At 44.2% G+C, this 20,107-nt stretch overlaps 1 protein-coding gene across 1 annotated transcript in view; it reads left to right on the top strand.

Annotated features, from left to right (window-relative positions):
• LOC123774883 (voltage-dependent calcium channel subunit alpha-2/delta-3) overlaps positions 1–20,107 on the top strand; it is a 366,618-nt gene that overhangs the window by 221,905 nt on the left and 124,606 nt on the right. Inside the window, 3 exon segments of the mRNA XM_069316631.1 lie at positions 11,142–11,346; positions 12,076–12,173; positions 12,175–12,213. Of these exon segments, the coding sequence (XP_069172732.1) occupies positions 11,142–11,346; positions 12,076–12,173; positions 12,175–12,213 (342 nt within the window).

Genomic DNA, 20,107 nt, shown 5'->3' on the forward strand with positions numbered 1-20,107 from the left:
GTAGCCATTAAATATATATATCACTAAAGATTACAAACACTAGCGATTAAGAATACACCATGACGAGAAATAATGCACTACAATGAAAACAAAAATTACACCCGTACCAATCAAGAATACACTGTAACTAAGAATACCTCGGATCTTGTTCACTCTCTTTGTTTATATTCTCGCTAATTCTTGTGCATGGAAGTAGTTCTGGCTGCTTCATTTTACCCCAATAAACACATCCAATGTTGTTCTGACGGTGTAGCAATGTTGTAGCGACACTGAGGCCATGTTGATCTAACATTGAAGCAACGTTGCAGCAACGTCGAGCTGGCATTGAAGCACCATTGATACAACGTTCAAGCAACATTTATATACCATTGAAGCACCATTGATACAACGTTCAAGCAACATTTATATACCATTGAAGCACCATTGATACAACGTTCAAGCAACATTTATATACCATTGAAGCACCATTGATACAACGTTGAAGCAACATTGATACAACGTTGAAGCAATATTTATACAACGTTGAAGGAACATTTATACAACGTTGAAGCAACATTCATATAACGTTGAAGCAACATTGACCTGACGTTGAAGCAATGCTCTTGTTATACCGTGTATATTGGGGCAGCTCTTCCCTTCATCCCCTCTTGGGTAGCTCCCTTCCCCTCACTCCCTTACCCTACACCCCCTCCCTTTCCCGCGCACTTCCGCCCTTCTTGCCGACGCACTGGTTATCTAGAGCACAGATTGATGAGCGCATGCGTTCCTCTACGTTGACGATTAATGCTGCATGGGTACACCGACGCACAGTCATTTTAAGCTTCTTCCTAACCGATGCATGGATGCTATCCGACGCATTTGCCAACCGACGCATGGGCTAACTGATGCATCGGTCAATCAATGCATAGGTTAACCAACGCTTCTCTCAACCGACGCATGGATTAACCGACGCGTGGGTTAACCGACGCGTGGGTTAACCGACGCATGGATTAACCGACGCATGGATTAACCGACGCACGTGTCACTCTTTCTAATACAAATGATTTTCAGTTTCCGTTCAGTGTATTTAAGTTTCTTGATCTGTTCATTCTCGTTAAACAACTCCAAGTCTATTACACACTGTCATCCACCAGCCTACTGTCATCCACCAGCCTACTACACACCGTCATCCACCAGCCTACTACACACTGTCATCCACCAGCCTACTACACACCGTCATCCACCAGCCTACTACACACTGTCATCCACCAGCCTACTACACACCGTCATCCACCAGCCTATTACACACCGTCATCCACCAGCCTACTACACAGTCATCCACCAGCCTACTGTCATCCACCAGCCTACTACACACCGTCATCCACCAGCCTATTACACACTGTCATCCACCAGCCTACTACACACCGTCATCCACCAGCCTACTACACACCGTCATCCACCAGCTTATAAAACATTCTCATCCACCGACCTTCAGCAGATCCTCGTCATATAAGACAAGAAATACAGCGTCTTAAAGCCGTCTTCACTATGTACCACAAGCAGAAATACAGAGATACTGCCCAACCCGCTAAGCTGGAGTAAACAAATATACTGGTCAAAATTTGGGGGCGTAAGAGGGGGTCAGTGATTACAAGGGGGGGGGGGGGGTTTAACCCCCCAGAGGTCGCCGTGGTCGTCGAGGGAATGACTCAAAACCCCAAATTTTTCTTGCTAAGATTTCGAAAAAGAAAACTTGGAGAAATAAAGACCAAAAAAGAAGAATTTGTCGTGCGTCGTGGAACAAGTGACGTACGATGACTTATGTAGATTTAGGCATAGAATTTTGTGTGCTCTGTTATCTTGAGAGGTTATCTTGAGATGATTTCGGGGCTTTAGTGTCCCCGCGGCCCGGTCCTCGGCCAGGCCTCCACCCCCAGGAAGCAGCCCGTGACAGCTGACTAACTCCCAGGTACCTATTTTACTGCTAGGTAACAGGGGCATTTAGGGTGATAGAAACTTTGCCCATTTGTTTCTGCCTCGTGCGGGAATCGAACCCGCGCCACAGAATTACGAGTCCTGCGCGCTATCCACCAGGGGCCAGATTCACGAAAACACTTATGCAAGCACTTACGAACGTATACATCTTTCCTCAATCTTTGACGGCTTTAGTTACATTTATTAAATAGTTTACGAGCATGAAAACTTGCCAATCAACTGTTGTTATTGTTATAAACAGCCTCCTGGTGCTTCGGAGCTCATGAACTGTTTAATAATTGAAAACCAAGCCGCCAAAGATTGAGAAAAGATGTACAGGTTCGTAAGTGCTTGCGTAAGTGCTTTCGTGAATCTGGCCCCAGGCTACGAGGCCCTATCTGTATCAAGCTAATATATATATATATAACCACACTGTGCAGACCTCGAAGTCATCACGTTGGAAAACATGTAAGAAGCTAGTCCTTCCTCGGGAGCCGGTCGGCCGAGCGGACAGCACGCTGGACTTGTGATCCTGTGGTCCCGGGTTCGATCCCGGGCGCCGGCGAGAAACAATGGACAGTTTCTTTCACCCTATGCCCCTGTTACCTAGCAGTACAATAGGTACCTGGGTGTTAGTCAGCTGTCACGGGCTGCTTCCTGGGTGTGGAGGCCTGGTCGAGGACCGGGCCGCGGGGACACTAAAAAAAAAAAAACGAAATCATCTCAAGATAACCTCAAGAAGATAACCTCCATGCCACAAGTTTCCCAGCATACTGGGAAATACTCCACAGTGGAATTGTAGAAACTGTAGATGAACAAAATTGATGCACGATACAGCTCTCAATACACATCGTCAGATGAACAAATCCACAAGGACCGTGACGAGGGTTCGAACTTACATCCGAGAGCATCCTAGACGTAATCCATCCTGCCAAATCCATCCGGCCCTTGTGGATTTGATAATTTGATGCATCACGCTATTGTGATTTCTGTAACATATCGTCATATGCTCCATATTGCACGAAGAGGAGCCCCACCAGCATCCAAACCTTTGCAGCAAAATAGAAAATATTTTACTCTCCACTATACTATGAAACCATTAAGTAAGACATGTGAAGGCGGCACTGAAACCACAAAAGCGTGGTATATCAATGAAAATCATTTTGGGGCAATGGGGGCGACTTGAACTCGCGTTCTGGTGATTCCCAGACACCTGCCCCAAGACCTGTGAAACTTGGAAATACACCAAGCATAAAAAATAAAGTTATACCAAGGACCAGACTAAGGTTTATCATTCTTGAAGTACCCTTCAACATCGAGCACATACGAGGAGACATAATCACTATGTATAGAATACCAAGTAGTCACAGCATGGCTAAGTGTCTCCATTTATCCAAAACGTTACGTCTGAACTATTCACGTATAGATATTAAGTCACAATAATGTGACTGAAAACAAAGGAAACAGTCTCCGTGGTGTAGTGGTAAGACACTCGCCTGGCGTTCCGCGAGCGCTATGTCATGGGTTCGTATCCTGGCCGGGGAGGATTTACTGGGCGCAAATCCTTAACTGTAGCCTCTGTTTAACGCAACAGTAAAATGTGTACTTGGATGAAAAAACGATTCTTCGCGGCAGGGGATCGTATTCCAGGGACCATAGGATTAAGGACTTGCCCGAAACGCTACGCGTACTAGTGGCTCTACAACCATGTAACAACTCTTGTATATATCTCAAAGAAACCAACCAGCAAATACATGCTACTAAATAGCTTCTGGAACTGAAAAACAAAAGGTATGAGGAGAGGCCTGATGTGATAAATATGTCATCAAACCTAGAAGATAGGAGAAAAAGAGGAGATATGATCACTACATAGAAAATAACAACAAGAATCGACAAAACTGACAAAGAGGAATTCTTATGACCAACAACTTCATGAACAAAAGGTCATAGATTCAAACTACGAAAATCTTGGTGCCGAAAAAAAAATTAGAAAGTTCACTTTTGCAGAGTGGTAGACGATTGAAACAAGTTAAGTGAGAAGGTGGTGGTGGAGGCTAAAACCGTCAGTAATTTCACAGTTATACGACAAAGAGTACTGGGAAGACGGGACACCACGAGCGTAGCTCTCATCCTGTAACTACACTGAGGTGATTACACGCATAAACAAAGTAGCAACGTTCGGTCAGTCAATGGATCTTTATCAATTTGCAACTCTTGTTCAGTACCGACTTGACAAGGGTTCAAGAGAGACCGAAACGTTGCAACATTCATTTCATGTGTGTAGGTTGAATTAGTTAACTATTCACACTACTTAAACCACCCCGACAATCATACATTGAAAACGTAAACATAGCAACAAGGATCAACTGACGCCATGAACAGCTTGTCAACAAAGACCAGCAGGGACCAACTGACGCCATGAACAGCTTGTCAACAAAGACCAGCAGGGACCAACTGACGCCATGAACAGCTTGTCAACAAAGACCAGCAGGGACCAACTGACGCCATGAACAGCTTGTCAACAAAGACCAGCAGGGACCAACTGACGCCATGAACAGCTTGTCAACAAAGACCAGCAGGGACCAACTGACGCCATGAACAGCTCGTCAACAAAGACCAGCAGGGAGCAGCGACGTCATCAACAAGCCACCAGTATAATACAAGGACCAACTGACGCCATCAATACATCCCGCCCTGACCACCAAATACATAAAGTCATACTCAAAAAATAACAACACGGCGACCAGCGAGCATCAGAAATATTACAGGAACAACCGTGGACATCTTCAAGAGGAAACTAGATTGTTTCCACCATGGAGTGCCGGACCAACCGGGCTGTGGTGGGTATGTGGGCCTGCGGGCCGCTCCAAGCAACAGCCTGGTGGACCAAACTCTCACAAGTCAAGCCTGGCCTCGGGCCGGGCTTGGGCAGTAGAAGAACTCCCAGAACCCCATCAACCAGGTATATGTGGGCCTGCGGGCCGCTCCAAGCAACAGCCTGGTGGACCAAACTCTCACAAGTCAAGCCTGGCCTCGGGCCGGGCTTGGGCAGTAGAAGAACTCCCAGAACCCCATCAACCAGGTATATGTGGGCCTGCGGGCCGCTCCAAGCAACAGCCTGGTGGACCAAACTCTCACAAGTCAAGCCTGGCCTCGGGCCGGGCTTGGGCAGTAGAAGAACTCCCAGAACCCCATCAACCAGGTATATGTGGGCCTGCGGGCCGCTCCAAGCAACAGCCTGGTGGACCAAACTCTCACAAGTCAAGCCTGGCCTCGGGCCGGGCTTGGGCAGTAGAAGAACTCCCAGAACCCCATCAGCCAGGTATCAACGGACGTGGTACCAACCCATCAACATGCCTCCGGCCATTACCGTCCAGCCACCAGGTGGAGCGAGGGGTAGAAATAGCCTAAGCTACTCTATCCTTTCGAGATATACTTATTTTTCGCAAACTTGAACTGAACCCGCTGAAGAAAACAAACCTTTACGCACGCGAAATGTATATGTTTATCTCTCAGAATGTTCGGTAACACGTTTATTGTTTGTGATGTGTGTCTATGTATGTATTAACACGATGTACTGAACGGGGTGAGAATAGCTTGAGCCACCTCATCCCTTTGTGTGTATTTTACCTCAATAAACTTATTTCAATTTCAATTTACGCACGCTGTACGTGAAGGTTTACGCTGTACTTCTTCATAAAGGCGAAGAAGAAGCATCTACGCCTCCCCCTCCAATTTCACAACAAAATATAAGGAAATCACAGAGAAATTGCCTTAGAAAATTTAACTCCCTTACCTTGGGGTATGACGATTGGAAAATCTGGCAGTGTTGGGCAGCTACAAGCAGCTTCACTATATACCCGGCCGCTACACAAACGTAATTAATCCACAAATGTCCTGTTTGAAGAGGCGGCAGCACACACAAAGTCTCCATACTGACGCGGCGAAGCAGACCACATGCACCCCTCAAGCTGGTTCAGTGGGCACTGAAGGCCTTAATTTCTCCTAAGATGACCACAACTCCCCCAGCGACATCTGACGATTGCAGGCGCAACCAAACATCAACTGACGTGTTTCCCAAAAAACCAGATGTTGCAATAATTTCTGGCTTGTTATAAATAAATAAATAAATAAATGTTTACTCAGGTAAAAGTACATACATTCAAAATGAGTTACAAAGAGAATATACTATAAGAATGTACAAGTTAGTGTATATCCCTAAAGCCATTAATACGCAGTATTTTGGACCGTCATTCATTTGTTTGTATCACACCATCATCCACCGGCCGGTAACACATCAATCATCCACCGGCCGGTAACACATCAATCATCCACCGGTCTGCTAACATCAGCACTTCTTGCTTTTATCACAAAAAAACTCACGTAACATTTCTCTCAGCTGAAGGAAGCAGAAGCCTTGGTTGTGTATGGGTAGGAACATTATCTTAACTCATGGCTAAACTCATATGCCCACTGGAGCCTAGGCCTCTCGTATATGCTAAACATCATGCACAAACATCTGCTCATTCGTTTCAACTATTGCTCTCAACTTTGCAACCTACAGATGCGTTACGTTTGGCTTATTTTTACTTTAATCTGTTTTTTTAATTATTAAACTTATCTATAATTTTAATTTAAAACACAAAATATAAAAGGAAAAATACTATAATTCACCTCTAATGATTAATTTTAAGATTTCAGCTTCAGTGATAAGATTTTTTATACTCTTGCTGTACAGATTCCGCTGTTTACAAAATGACTGTTTTTCCATTTTTTGTTCCTCCCTCTGACAACTTTACTTGGGGCACTTCGATAGACGCACACGATGGCACCTGCAAGGCCAACACTCCGGATCACGCCAGAGGGAGGTGTTCCTTGATCGCTAATTACTAAGCTCATCAGATGTAGTGACAGATCTCCTGCACCCACAGGCACCCTGTGTGATTCTCCTGCAGCTTAAGTGTCTCTCTCTAAGTTAGAGTTGGACTCGTAGAAGAGGAGCTGGTTGAAGACTGTGCCCACCTCAGGCGATGATCTGGAGGGCTGGACCATATGTTTTCCCTTTAGTTTTGCACTGCTGCCCTAGACTCTGAAAAAATATATATATATTAGAACTCAAAGAGCTCTCAGGGAGGCAAGCTGAGACGACAGTGGGTACCGCAATGCTTGCTCGTGACTCTTAGTAAACAAAAATGTTCTAAATTTGGTTATATATACTGTTATATGTCCAACATAATCATATTCAATTTACTTCCAAGAGTTTTAGAATTTTGATGAAACACTGGAACAAGGCCAATTTTCCTTGTTCCTTTGCCTTGATATTGATGGTAGTTCAGCAGCTTGCTGAGGTCAGCACAGCAAACATTACGCACTGTCATCCATGCTATATCTCCTTCCCTGGGAGAACTGGTTTGTTATATTTTATTTAACGTTTCATTTTTTAGCGAGGACAGCTCCTGAGTGATACCGCTTTGGTGTACAATTCTTGGGCATCACCGTAGTTAAATGCAGCTCTTGCTTCCCACTGAGAGAGTGCGTGGATGGAACTCTGCGTTCGCGCGAGTCCTTGCACCCCTGCACACCTGCACTCCCCAGCGTGCCGGGGCAGAATGGGATTCACCCTCGTTCCTATGTGTCGCACATCTGTCACACCTTTTGGCCTCCACACCACCTGTTCCAGTCCTCCTCCGGGTACATGGAGACGGTCAATCTGAGTGAACAAAACAATTAAACCAAGAATTGGTGGACATCTCGCGAGGTTGTCATATTCTGGATGAATCTTACACTTGACAAAATTTATCAACCGTTGCAGCCTATTTCATGGTTTAAAACAAAAGTAGAATATGACCGAGTGGTCGTGAGTTTCAGAGAATCATGGTAACTCTTGTCATAGATTTTATTTATATCATAAAGTCACACCGACGCTATGACGGGATAAATCTATTTTCTCCAATATGCTTTTGCCTTTGATTTTGCCATAAGTCTCAATTTTGTACGATGTTATACAATAAAGTGAATTACATAAATAAATAAATAAAAAATAATCTTCGCCTCTATATTACAATAAAATTTCATTGTGTACAACTATTAAGATTTCTAAATTTGCGATTCAGACGAGTCATGAGAATGCGTGCTGGGTACAAAGGTCATTTAGAGTGAACGCTGAGAGGCCTACATCAGGATGGACGAGAGATATGATCCCCGTAGATGGCCAGACAACATCCTCGCATCTCCTTATGGGAGAACTTCTCTACAATTTCGATTCCCGAGATAAACCATCTCGAATATTTTTTTCTGGGAGAGGCTTTAGAACGAATGGCGTAGAGGACATTGTGTTAATGCACACCTCGCAATCTTTATTTTTTGTATTTTTACCTTGAAATATAAAAGTAATTATGAGTCCCGTGTGTTATCGTATTTAAACTAGATGTGTATCTGGCCAGCAAAGGTGTTAATTCACTCTGCCCCGCGCACGCTAGGCTTGCAACTTAATATAAATATCGTTATTCAGGATTTAACACGTATTCTTTGTTGATAAGTAAGAACTATGGCTTATACCAGTTCTTAATTGGTATTATTCTATGATTGATGTCCCATAAATTATTGTCTATTTATAAATTAAAGATGACGTTAGGTAAGGTTGTTATGGCTCCTAATTTCTCGTATTAGACAATCTAATAATGTCATTTTTCCTCCCCCTTCTTCCTATACAATTGCCCTGTTACTGCCGGGTCGACGCTGTTAAATATGTTGCTGCTCCTGCTGCTGCTGCGTCCTGCTGCTGCTGCTGCTGCTGCTGCTGCTCCAACCCCCGATGGTGTCGATGGTGATCCTGGCGATGATGAAACCGGTGATGTGTGCTGGCTATGATGATGATGATGTCCCCCCCCACTGCTTGTCACCATCATGGTATGATGATATTCTCAATGCTCATGATTCTCCTCATATATGTAACCGATGATAACGTTAATGATGCTCTAAATGACCCTAATGATGGTAACGAAATATAATGATTCCATTATTGCCGCTAATGTTCCCAAATCTAATGATAATTAAGATAACAATGAATCAAAATGTTGTCAAGTACACAAGTTGCTTGGATATTAGGGTACTAACCTGTGTTTCTGTGATATTTTACACACACACACACACACACACACACACACACACACACATATGGTCTTATGGTCAAGGATAAGACCAAACTGGAAAAAGTTCAAAGGTTTGCCACCAGACTAGTACCCGGGCTGAGAGGTATGAGCTATGAGGAGAGACTACGGGAATTAAACCTCAAGTCGCTAGAAGACAGAAGAGTTAGGGGGGATATGATCACCACGTACAAGATTCTCAGAGGAATTTACGGTGTAGATAAAGACTATTTATCTATTTATTTAACGATTAGAAGATTATCTATTTAACACAAGGGGAACACGCACAAGGGGACACAGGTGGAAACTGAGTGCCCAAATGAGCCACAGAGATATTAGAAAGAATTTTTTTAGTGTCAGAGTGGTTGACAAATGGAATGCATTAGGAAGTGATGTGGTGGAGGCTGACTCCATACACAGTTTCAAGTGTAGATATGATAGAGCCCAGTAGGCTCAGGAACCTGTACACCTGTTGATTGACGGTTGAGAGGCGGGACCAAAGAGCCAGAGCTCAACCCGGGAAGCACAACTAGGTGAGTATATATATATTTATATATATATATATATATATATATATATATATATATATATATATATATGTATATATATATATATATATATATATATATATATATATATATATATATATATATATATATATATATATATATATATATATATATATATATATATATATATACTAGGATACCCACAGATATTTGTGTACAGCCTGTCCCTTTCTGCTTTCTGTCACTGTTTCTTTTATCTGTTTCTCTCTTTCTCTGTCTCTGTTTCTATCTCCTGTCTCTCTGTCAATCACACTCTTTCTCTCTCCCCCATTGTGACAATCTCTCTGCAGGTTTCTGTCTCCCTCTCTGTCTCGTTATATTTATCTACCTCTATATCTGCTTGTCTGTCTCTCAGTCTCTGCCTCCCTCTGTTTTTTTCATATCTGCCTGTCTCCGTATATCTCTTTCTATCTATCTGTGTATGTTTGTCTATCTATTTCTAGCAAACGTTTTGGTACAAAGATTGCCACAAACACATCTTAACATACACAAACACACCTTGGCACACACTAATTACAACAAACAGGGAAATATGTGGAAATTGTATTTATGTAATTATTAATACATGTTTTTATATATATTCACATGAACCAGCAGTTTATGTCAGTCATAAATCAATCTTCATTTGTATTTAGTAAACTTAAATACTAAGCATTTATTCCATATGTGAAGTCTGAAGCATTTGTTTTGATGAAAAGCATGATAGCGATAATCCGGATGGAGTCTGTAAACAAAAGTTTTCATAACATTACTTAATTATAAATAAGTAAATAATTCAAAATCATTTAGCAAATAATTAATTTAAAAAAATAATGTGAAAAATACTGTAATTAAATTAATTTTGTATTATTCTGTCTGTTATCATAATTATATAAGAAATGTTAAATTAATTATTTTTTATTATATTAAAATTATAAAAGATTCTTAAACTATTTAGACAAATTTGAGTTAATTAAAATGTACAATCATGGTAATGCTTGAATAGTCCCCCAAGCTAACATGCATCAGAAAACTTTATACCCCTGAAGGATTCGAACCCGGACGGCGAAGGCTCGAATCCATATATAATCTTATTACTGACAAACTACTGTAGGAACTGTATCCCTGTTCTTGTAAATGATTTCAGTGAATGAAGCATGCAGTATCTTTACTTAGTCTTGGTACAAGAGAATAGGTCAAGCCTGTTTAATGACTACATATCTCCAGTGGTGCATGAAAGTACATAGCTACGATTCCCTTGCAACTTGGCTCTTATCATACTTGCAACAATTAGAAATCACCCTATATCCACTCTGCCCCCTTACCCCTTACTTAGCACCCCTTCCCTCTTTCTCCCTCACAAAATTAAAAACAACTTAAGAGAGAGAGACAGAGAGAGAGAAAGAGATAGATATAAGATTCTGTTGGTCGTGTGGGTGAGTAAGGCAGCAGCCGAGAGCGTCCACTAAATAATAACACTACCTACCTACAGAGGCACACACAGTATAACAAGAGCGGTCAGGGATCACAGTGTAACCAAGCCATCATGGTAGTGACTGACGGAGCGCCTTACAACTTCGAGGAGATCTTCGCCAAGTATAACTGGCCTCACCTACAGGTGCGAATGTTTACCTACCTGATTGGCCGCGAGGAAACCAAGGTCCGGGACCTCAACTGGATGGCATGTGCAAATAAAGGTAATTTTGGAGTTGCTGTCATTTATTGGTAATGGGCGTATAGGGCCTTTCAACCTCGGGAAGGTTATTGAGGCCACAGGATTTAACTGAACAGCCAATATATATATTGTAATCCCGAACAGAGAGACTTTAATAAACTGTTAGTATATATACACCAAGAATCTGGGTAAACCTCTCATTCCATATATCCTATACTGTTGGCATGACTATTACTGCTTTATATATATATAAAAAATGATATGACAATTCCAAGCGCTTTCGTATTTCAACACATTTTCTGTATTCCTTGAAAATCTTTTCAAACACAAAAGCGCTTGGAATTTTTGTTGATTTTTTCCTATGCGGATAGAAACATTACCCGACAAGTGGAAGGAACCTGTCTAGCCGGGACTTACCCCCATCCCCTGCGGACATAACACTGAAACCACTTCACTTTAAGAAACCATAATATAAGTATTAATGAGTCGACCGCTGGTGTAGTAGTGGTTTCAGTACTATGAACGCCTATAAGTATATCCCATTTCTAGGCGCGTATACTCCAAGAATCTACTTTAGTCCAGGAAAAATATACTTACCGTTTTACTATATAAAAATATACTTAATAATTCAGCAGAGGTTGGCAGACCACGAGCCTACCAACATTCCTAAGGATTTTGAGCCAACACCAAGTAGCCTAACACTCTGACGAGAGCCAGCAAACACCTCCTGGTTCACCTTCTCCTACATCAGGTTACTTCGTGCACGTGACGACGCTGGCGGAGGTGAGAGAGCAGGTTCTGAAGTACATCCCGGTGATGGCCCGACCCTTGGTGATGTATCAAGTCAACTCACCCGCACGTCTGGACCGGTGTCTACGCTGACATAGCGGTAAGTATGCCTTCCTTCGTTCCTTCCTTAATCTCTCTCTCTCTCTCTCTCTCTCTCTCTCTCTCTCTCTCTCTCTCTCTCTCTCTCTCTCTCTCTCTCTCTCTCTCTCTCTCTCTCTCTCTCTCTCTCTCTCTCTATTTTTACTTCATCATCCAGGTACCATATTAGCCACCTCCCTATTATCTACCATTGACTATCCTACAAAATCAAGTCTATTTATATTATTACTTAGTACTTTCCGTTCACAGTAACACGGAAATTCATTATTTACTCATTGTATGATAAATAATTCTCCTCGTATTTAAGCTTCTGAGGTTTTCTCGAGTTTAAGTTGACAGTATTCTGCATGAGGTGGAATTCAAAAACTCAATCTCAGGGTATAAGCATGTTGGGATTGTCGTGGTGATTGTTCTCCTAGGTCTTGTAGCCTATCTGCGGGTCTCAAAGGTCCCTATGGGTCCTTTGGTTCATCTTGGGTCCTTTGGTTCATCTTGGGCTCTTTGGTTCATCTTGGGTCCTTTGGTTCATCTTGGGTTCTTTGGTTCGTCTTGGGTCCTTTGGTTCATCTTGGGTCCTTTGGTTCATCTTGGGTCCTTTGGTTCATCTTGGGTTCTTTGGTTCATCTTGGGTCCTTTGGTTCATCTTGGGCTCTTTGGTTCATCTTGGGCTCTTTGGTTCATCTTGGGTCCTTTGGTTCATCTTGGGTTCTTTGGTTCATCTTGGGTCCTTTGGTTCATCTTGGGTCCTTTGGTTCATCTTGGGTTCTTTGGTTCATCTTGGGTCCTTTGGTTCATCTTGGGCTCTTTGGTTCATCTTGGGCTCTTTGGTTCGTCTTGGGTCCTTTGGTTCATCTTGGGTTCTTTGGTTCATCTTGGGTTCTTTGGTTCGTCTTGGGCTCTTTGGTTCATCTTGGGTCCTTTGGTTCATCTTGGGTTCTCTGGTTCATCTTGGGTCCTTTGGTTCATCTTGGGTCCTTTGGTTCATCTTGGGTCCTTTGGTTCATCTTGGGCTCTTTGGTTCATCTTGGGTTCTTTGGTTCGTCTTGGGTCCTTTGGTTCATCTTGGGTTCTTTGGTTCGTCTTGGGTCCTTTGGTTCATCTTGGGTCCTTTGGTTCATCTTGGGTTCTTTGGTTCGTCTTGGGTTCTTTGGTTCGTCTTGGGTCCTTTGGTTCATCTTGGGTTCTTTGGTTCGTCTTGGGTCCTTTGGTTCGTCTTGGGTCCTTTGGTTCATCTTGGGTTCTTTGGTTCATCTTGGGTCCTTTGGTTCATCTTGGGTCCTTTGGTTCATCTTGGGTCCTTTGGTTCATCTTGGGTCCTTTGGTTCATCTTGGGTCCTTTGGTTCAACTTGGGTCCTTTGGTTCATCTTGGGCTCTCTGGTTCATCTTGGGTCCTTTGGTTCATCTTGGGTCCTTTGGTTCATCTTGGGCTCTCTGGTTCATCTTGGGTCCTTTGGTTCATCTTGGGTCCTTTGGTTACTGTTGGGTCCTTTGGTTCATCTTGTGTCCTTTGGTTCATCTTGGGTTCTTTGGTTCATCTTGGGTTCTTTGGTTCATCTTGGGTTCTTTGGTTCATCTTGGGTCCTTTGGTTCATCTTGTGTCCTTTGGTTCATCTTGGGTTCTTTGGTTCATCTTGGGTCCTTTGGTTCATCTTGGGTCCTTTGGTTCATCTTGAGTCCTTTGGTTCATCTTGGGTTCTTTGGTTCATCTTGGGTCCTTTGGTTCATCTTGGGTCCTTTGGTTCATCTTGGGCCCTTTGGTTCATCTTGGGTCCTTTGGTTCATCTTGGGCTCTCTGGTTCATCTTGGGTCCTTTGGTTCATCTTGAGTCCTTTGGTTCATCTTGGGCCCTTTGGATCATCTTGGGTTCATTGGTTCATCTTGGGTCCTTTGGTTCATCTTGGGTTCTTTGGTTCATCTTGGGTCCTTTGGTTCATCTTGGGTCCTTTGGTTCATCTTGGGCTCTCTGGTTCATCTTGGGTCCTTTGGTTCATCTTGAGTCCTTTGGTTCATCTTGGGCCCTTTGGATCATCTTGGGTTCATTGGTTCATCTTGGGTCCTTTGGTTCATCTTGGGTCCTTTTGTTCCTGTTGGGTCCTTTGGTTCCTGTTGGGTTCTTCGGTTCCTGTTGGGTCCTTTGGCACCTATTGAGCTTTGTGGCACCTCTGGGTCCTTTGGAACCTCAATGGCTCTTTGGGTTCGCTTGAGTTCTCTATCTACACCTGGACCTATCTTGGGTCATGTCGATTGTGATATCACAGGTGTAGATATGTCTACACCTGGACCTATCTTGGGTCATGTCGATTGTGATATCACAGGTGTAGATATGTCTACACCTGGACCTATCTTGGGTCATGTCGATTGTGATATCACAGGTGTAGATATGTCTACACCTGGACCTATCTTGGGTCATGTCGATTGTGATATCACAGGTGTAGATATGTCTACACCTGGACCTATCTTGGGTCATGTCGATTGTGATATCACAGGTGTAGATATGTCTACACCTGCAACATATCTTAGGGACTCATCATAAACAGTCTTATCAGGGGTCTTTTGCCTATATAGATATTTTTGGTCTTCTGACAATCACTAACTCTATATTATAATTTAGCTCACGCTTCCCGTTTTCTAATTAAACTTTGATTTTGGTAATACTTAAGGCCTTAATGTAAATTTTATTAATGTACGTAATTAGTTTTTAAAAATACAAATGTTTTAATATTTAATAAAAATATTAAAACATTAATATTTTTTTTTCTAGAAAACTACTATCATTAATATAATTTAAATCATAGGAGCCAAACTTAAACATTCTGAATTATAATTTTAGAATTTGTAGAGTTTGAAATATTAAATTTATTTACCATAGGCCCCCTTATATTATAATAGTTTACCTTTTAAACTATAATATTTTTTTTGGCATGTTAATAATTACAATTGTTTATATAATGAATCATTTATATTTTGTGTCATTTTGTTGAATTTATATCTTTTTTACGATTCTTATTTATTGCAATTTAATTTGTATTCGTGTTTTATTTCCCATTGAACAGCATCCGCGACACGGTTACGTCTTGGTGAGAATATGTATAGTGTTCCTGTAGCTAGTGCAGAGCAGCCATGTTGGTGATTTGTTGTAGCGGAGAGGATCTTGCGACCACTCCACTCCTGGTGACCTTCTTCCACACCTGGTGACCTCCCTCCACACCTGGTGACCTTCTTCCACACCTGGTGACCTCCCTCCACACTTGGTGGCCTCCTTCCACACCTGGTGACCTCCCTCCACACCTGGTGGCCTCCTTCCACACCTGGTAACCTCCTTCCACACCTGGTGACCTCCCTCCACACCTGGTGACCTCCCTCCACACCTGGTGGCCTCCTTCCACACCTGGTAACCTCCTTCCACACCTGGTGACCTTCCTCTACACCTGGTGACCTCCCTCCACACCTGGTGGCCTCCTTCCCCACCTGGTGACCTTCCTCCACACCTGGTGACCTCCTTCCACACCTGGTGACCTTCCTCTACACCTGGTGACCTCCCTCCACACCTGGTGGCCTCCTTCCCCACCTGGTGACCTTCCTCTACACCTGGTGACCTCCCTCCACACCTGGTGGCCTTCTTCCACACCTGTGACCTCCCTCCACACCTGGTGGCCTCCTTCCACACCTGGTGACCTTCCTCTACACCTGGTGACCTCATACACCTACCCGTCCCCCTCGCTTCAGTGATGGGAGCTCCGCTATCACTGTAAATGAGAATTTTCTGCCCCTCACTGTCTTCAGTGTTTTTAAGCTTGTCGTGGCATCTCCTACTGGTTGTAGGGCTTGACGTAGCATCTACTACTGGTCGTAGGAGGCTTGATGTAGAATCTCCTACTGGTCGTACGAGGCAATGTAGGATCTCCTACTGGTCGTAGAATACTTGACGTAGCATCTCCTACTGGTCGTAGGCTTGATGTAGGATCTCCTACTGGTCGTAGGAGGCTTGACGTAGCATCTCCTACTGGTCGTAGGAGGCTTGACGTAGCATCTCCTACTGGTAGTAGGAGGCAATGTAGGATCTCCTACTGGTCGTAGGAGGCAATGTAGGATCTCCTACTGCTCGTAGGAGGCAATGTAAAATCTCCTACTGGTCGTAGGAGGCAATGTAGGATCTCCTACTGCTCGTAGGAGGCAATGTAGGATCTCCTACTGGTCGTAGGAGGCAATGTAGGATCTCCTACTGGTCGTAGGAGGCAATGTAGGATCTCCTACTGGTCGTAGGAGGCAATGTAGGATCTCCTACTGGTCGTAGGAGGCAATGTAGGATCTCCTACTGCTCGTAGGAGGCAATGTAGGATCTCCTACTGCTCGTAGGAGGCAATGTAGGATCTCTTACTGCTCGTAGGAGGCAATGTAAAATCTCCTACTGGTCGTAGGAGGCAATGTAGGATCTCCTACTGGTCGTAGGAGGCAATGTAGGATCTCCTACTGGTCGTAGGAGGCTTGTAGCAATCCCTGCAAGTCGTACGTGGCTTGTCGAAGCATCTTCTGCTGGAGTCTTAGGTTTGTCATAGGATCTTCTGTTGGTCGTAAAGAGGCTTACCGTAGCGTTAAGATTTCTTCAAAATTACTTCATACACGTCCAACATCATTGCCCTCCCACGCAAAACATGCATACAACTCGCTGATATAACACTGAACTATATAATGGATTCACACATAAACCTGTATATTTCCCTTTGAAGTTAACATATTTCTATTAAATTTAAATTTTATATCAACTGAGTGATCACATAATCATGAAATTATTTATACATTTTTAATAGTTTAAATTTTATGAACAGAAACTTTTATATAAATATTAGAAGCAATGTTTGAAAATATTATTATATATTTACTTTCAGTAATGCATATTATTTTTATTTTTTTGTTAAAATTGAATATGATGTAAAAGTTTGTTCTGAACCCACGATTTCTACGAGCTCACTATAGCCCGTGCTACTTGGAACCTTTGTTCCGAGTAGCTGAATCTAAAACAACAACATTCCTGTCTATGGAAACATTTATAAATTGAATTCCACAAGAGCGTGAAGGGTTTTCTGGTATATTATTACTTAATGTTTTCAGAGATCTGATGATTGTTCACACACACACTGAAGTACCAGGTTCTAGAAGCTAACTTCATACACAACTTAAAAAGTAAATATGATAGGGAAATAGGTCTGGATTAGACAACTGGCGACTAGAAAGGCGGGTTCCAAGAGCTAAAGCTAAATCCTGCAGGCACATATAGGTGAATACAAACGCTCAATCACTTTCAACAATTCCCTGAACATAAGCAAAGATTACGTTACTAATGTTCTTTTCATTATAAATCATCTTCGTCATTTTCCTCTTCCGCGTCCTCCGGGCTCGTGCCCCGCCCCTAAGGCTGGTGCCCCGCCCTCAAGGCCGGTGCCCCGCCCTCAAGGCTGATGCCCCGCCCTCAAGGCTGGTGCCCCGCCCTCAAGGCCGGTGCCCCGCCCACAAGGCTGGTGCCCCGCCCTCAAGGCTGGTGCCCCGCCCTCAAGGCTGATGCCCCGCCCCCAAGGCTCGTGCCCCGCCCCTAAGGCTGGTGCCCCGCCCTTAAGGCCGGTGCCCCGCCCTCAAGGCTGATGCCCCGCCCTCAAGGCTGGTGCCCCGCCCTCAAGGCTGATGCCCCGCCCCCAAGGCTAGTGCCCCGCCCCCAAGACTGGTGCCCCGCCCCCAAGGCTGATGCCCCGCCCTCAAGGCTGGTGCCCCGCCCTCAAGGCTGATGCCCCGCCCCCAAGGCTGATGCCCCGCCCTCCAGCCTGGTGCCCCGCCCTCAAGGCTGGTGCCCCGCCCTCAAGGCTGATGCCCCGCCCTCAAGGCTGGTGCCCCGCCCTCCAGCCTGGTGCCCCGCCCCCAAGGCTGATGCCCCGCCCTCAAGGCTGATGCCCCGCCCCCAAGGCTGGTGCCCCGCCCCCAAGGCTGGTGCCCCGCCCCCAAGGCTGGTGCCCCGCCCCCAAGGCTGGTGCCCCGCCCTCAAGGCTGGTGCCCCGCCCTCAAGGCTGGTGCCCCGCCCTCAAGGCTGGTGCCCCGCCCTCAAGGCTGGTGCCCCGCCCTCAAGGCTGGTGCCCCGCCCCCAAGGCTGGTGCCCCGCCCCCAAGGCTGGTGCCCCGCCCTCAAGGCTGGTGCCCCGCCCTCAAAGTTCTTATCCCGCCCTCCAGCCTGGTGCCCCGCCCTCCCATGCAAGAGGCTAACGGAATAGATAATGATGTGGAAAACATCAAGTTTTTCATCTCCAGAAAGCACTTTTAATGTGTTTGCATTGCACTTGCAGATTCCTCGACAATGTTGCAATCAGGTCAAAGCTAATTCAAATTATAACATACCAACATTCACGGTACATCTGTCCTCAGTGTAAATAAACAATTACATATCTTGAGAAGCCCAGACTCCTTTCATCCCAGTTTGAATCAAACCAAATACTAAAGACGACAGTAAGAAAACTTAATACAAATAGTAATGATTCTAAACATATCTTAAATAGTCTTGTATCAGTATAAAGGAAAACGTTGTGTATAAGAGCCCTACCTCTTCCTTTTTGAGGGGAGACTCATCTCATCCTTCATAGAGAGCTATCTCCCTCCTCTCAATGAGGAAACCCATCTTCCTTTGTTGGGAGAAAACCCATCTCCCTACCTCCGTTGAGAGGAACCCTATCTCCTTCCTACGGTGAGAGGAACCCCATCTCCCTACCTCCGTTGAGAGGAACCCTATCTCCTTCCTACGGTGAGAGGAACCCCATCTCCCTACCTCTGTTGAGAGGAACCCTATCTCCTTCCTACGGTGAGAGAAACCCCCCATCTCCCTACCTCTGTTGAGAGGAACCCTATCTCCTTCCTACGGTGAGAGGAACCCCATCTCCCTACCTCCGTTGAGAGGAACCCTATCTCCTTCCTACGGTGAGAGGAACCCCATCTCCCTACCTCTGTTGAGAGGAACCCTATCTCCTTCCTACGGTGAGAGGAACCCCATCTCCCTACCTCCGTTGAGAGGAACCCTATCTCCTTCCTACGGTGAGAGGAACCCCATCTCCCTACCTCCGTTGAGAGGACCCCAATCTCCTTCCTACGGTGAGAGGAACCCTATCTCCTTCCTCTGTTGAGAGGAACCCCACCCCACATTCCTCCACTAAGAGGAAAGAGCCATTAACGTGTGGTGTGGCCTCATTTACCAAGCTTTGGTTTGCATCTCCCATGGTGGAGTGGCCAGCTTTACATTACCCTCAAATAGAGCTTTTCTAAACCCAAATCAGACCCGAAACGGGACAAGGAAACCTCTTTCCCTCACACTCAGGACATGTTAGCCTAACAGTGAACAACATATTATAATGAGTGAAGACTTCACCTCTATAACAGTATAACAGTATCCTCATAAACCTTATATATATATATATATATATATATATATATATATATATATATATATATATATATATATATATATATATATATATATATATATATTTTACCACCACCCATTTCATTCGATTTTTAAGTGTTTTTTTTTAAATTAGACTAAAAAAAGGATAGTGTATTTTGCATACAATATTTTTTTTCAAGTATTCTCCTTCTCATCAAAACCCTGCTAAGTTCCCCGAGTGTCAGAAGTCGAGACAGTCAGCTAGCTAACCTGTGATTACCCTCTTTCCTTCCCCCTAGGAGGCGTGGAATGTTTTGCTGCCGTTAAAGATTGCGAGTAGACCAGAGAAAGCGTTTCCAGTAGGTAGTTGTGGTGTGGCTGACTGTGAACCCTGACTGCCACACACACACACACACACACACACACACACACATGCGAACAAGCCTGAATGGTCCCCAGGACTATATGCGAATGAAAACTCACA

Source organism: Procambarus clarkii, chromosome 84, assembly GCF_040958095.1.
Source record: "Procambarus clarkii isolate CNS0578487 chromosome 84, FALCON_Pclarkii_2.0, whole genome shotgun sequence".
In the NCBI taxonomy this organism is placed as follows: domain Eukaryota; kingdom Metazoa; phylum Arthropoda; class Malacostraca; order Decapoda; family Cambaridae; genus Procambarus; species Procambarus clarkii.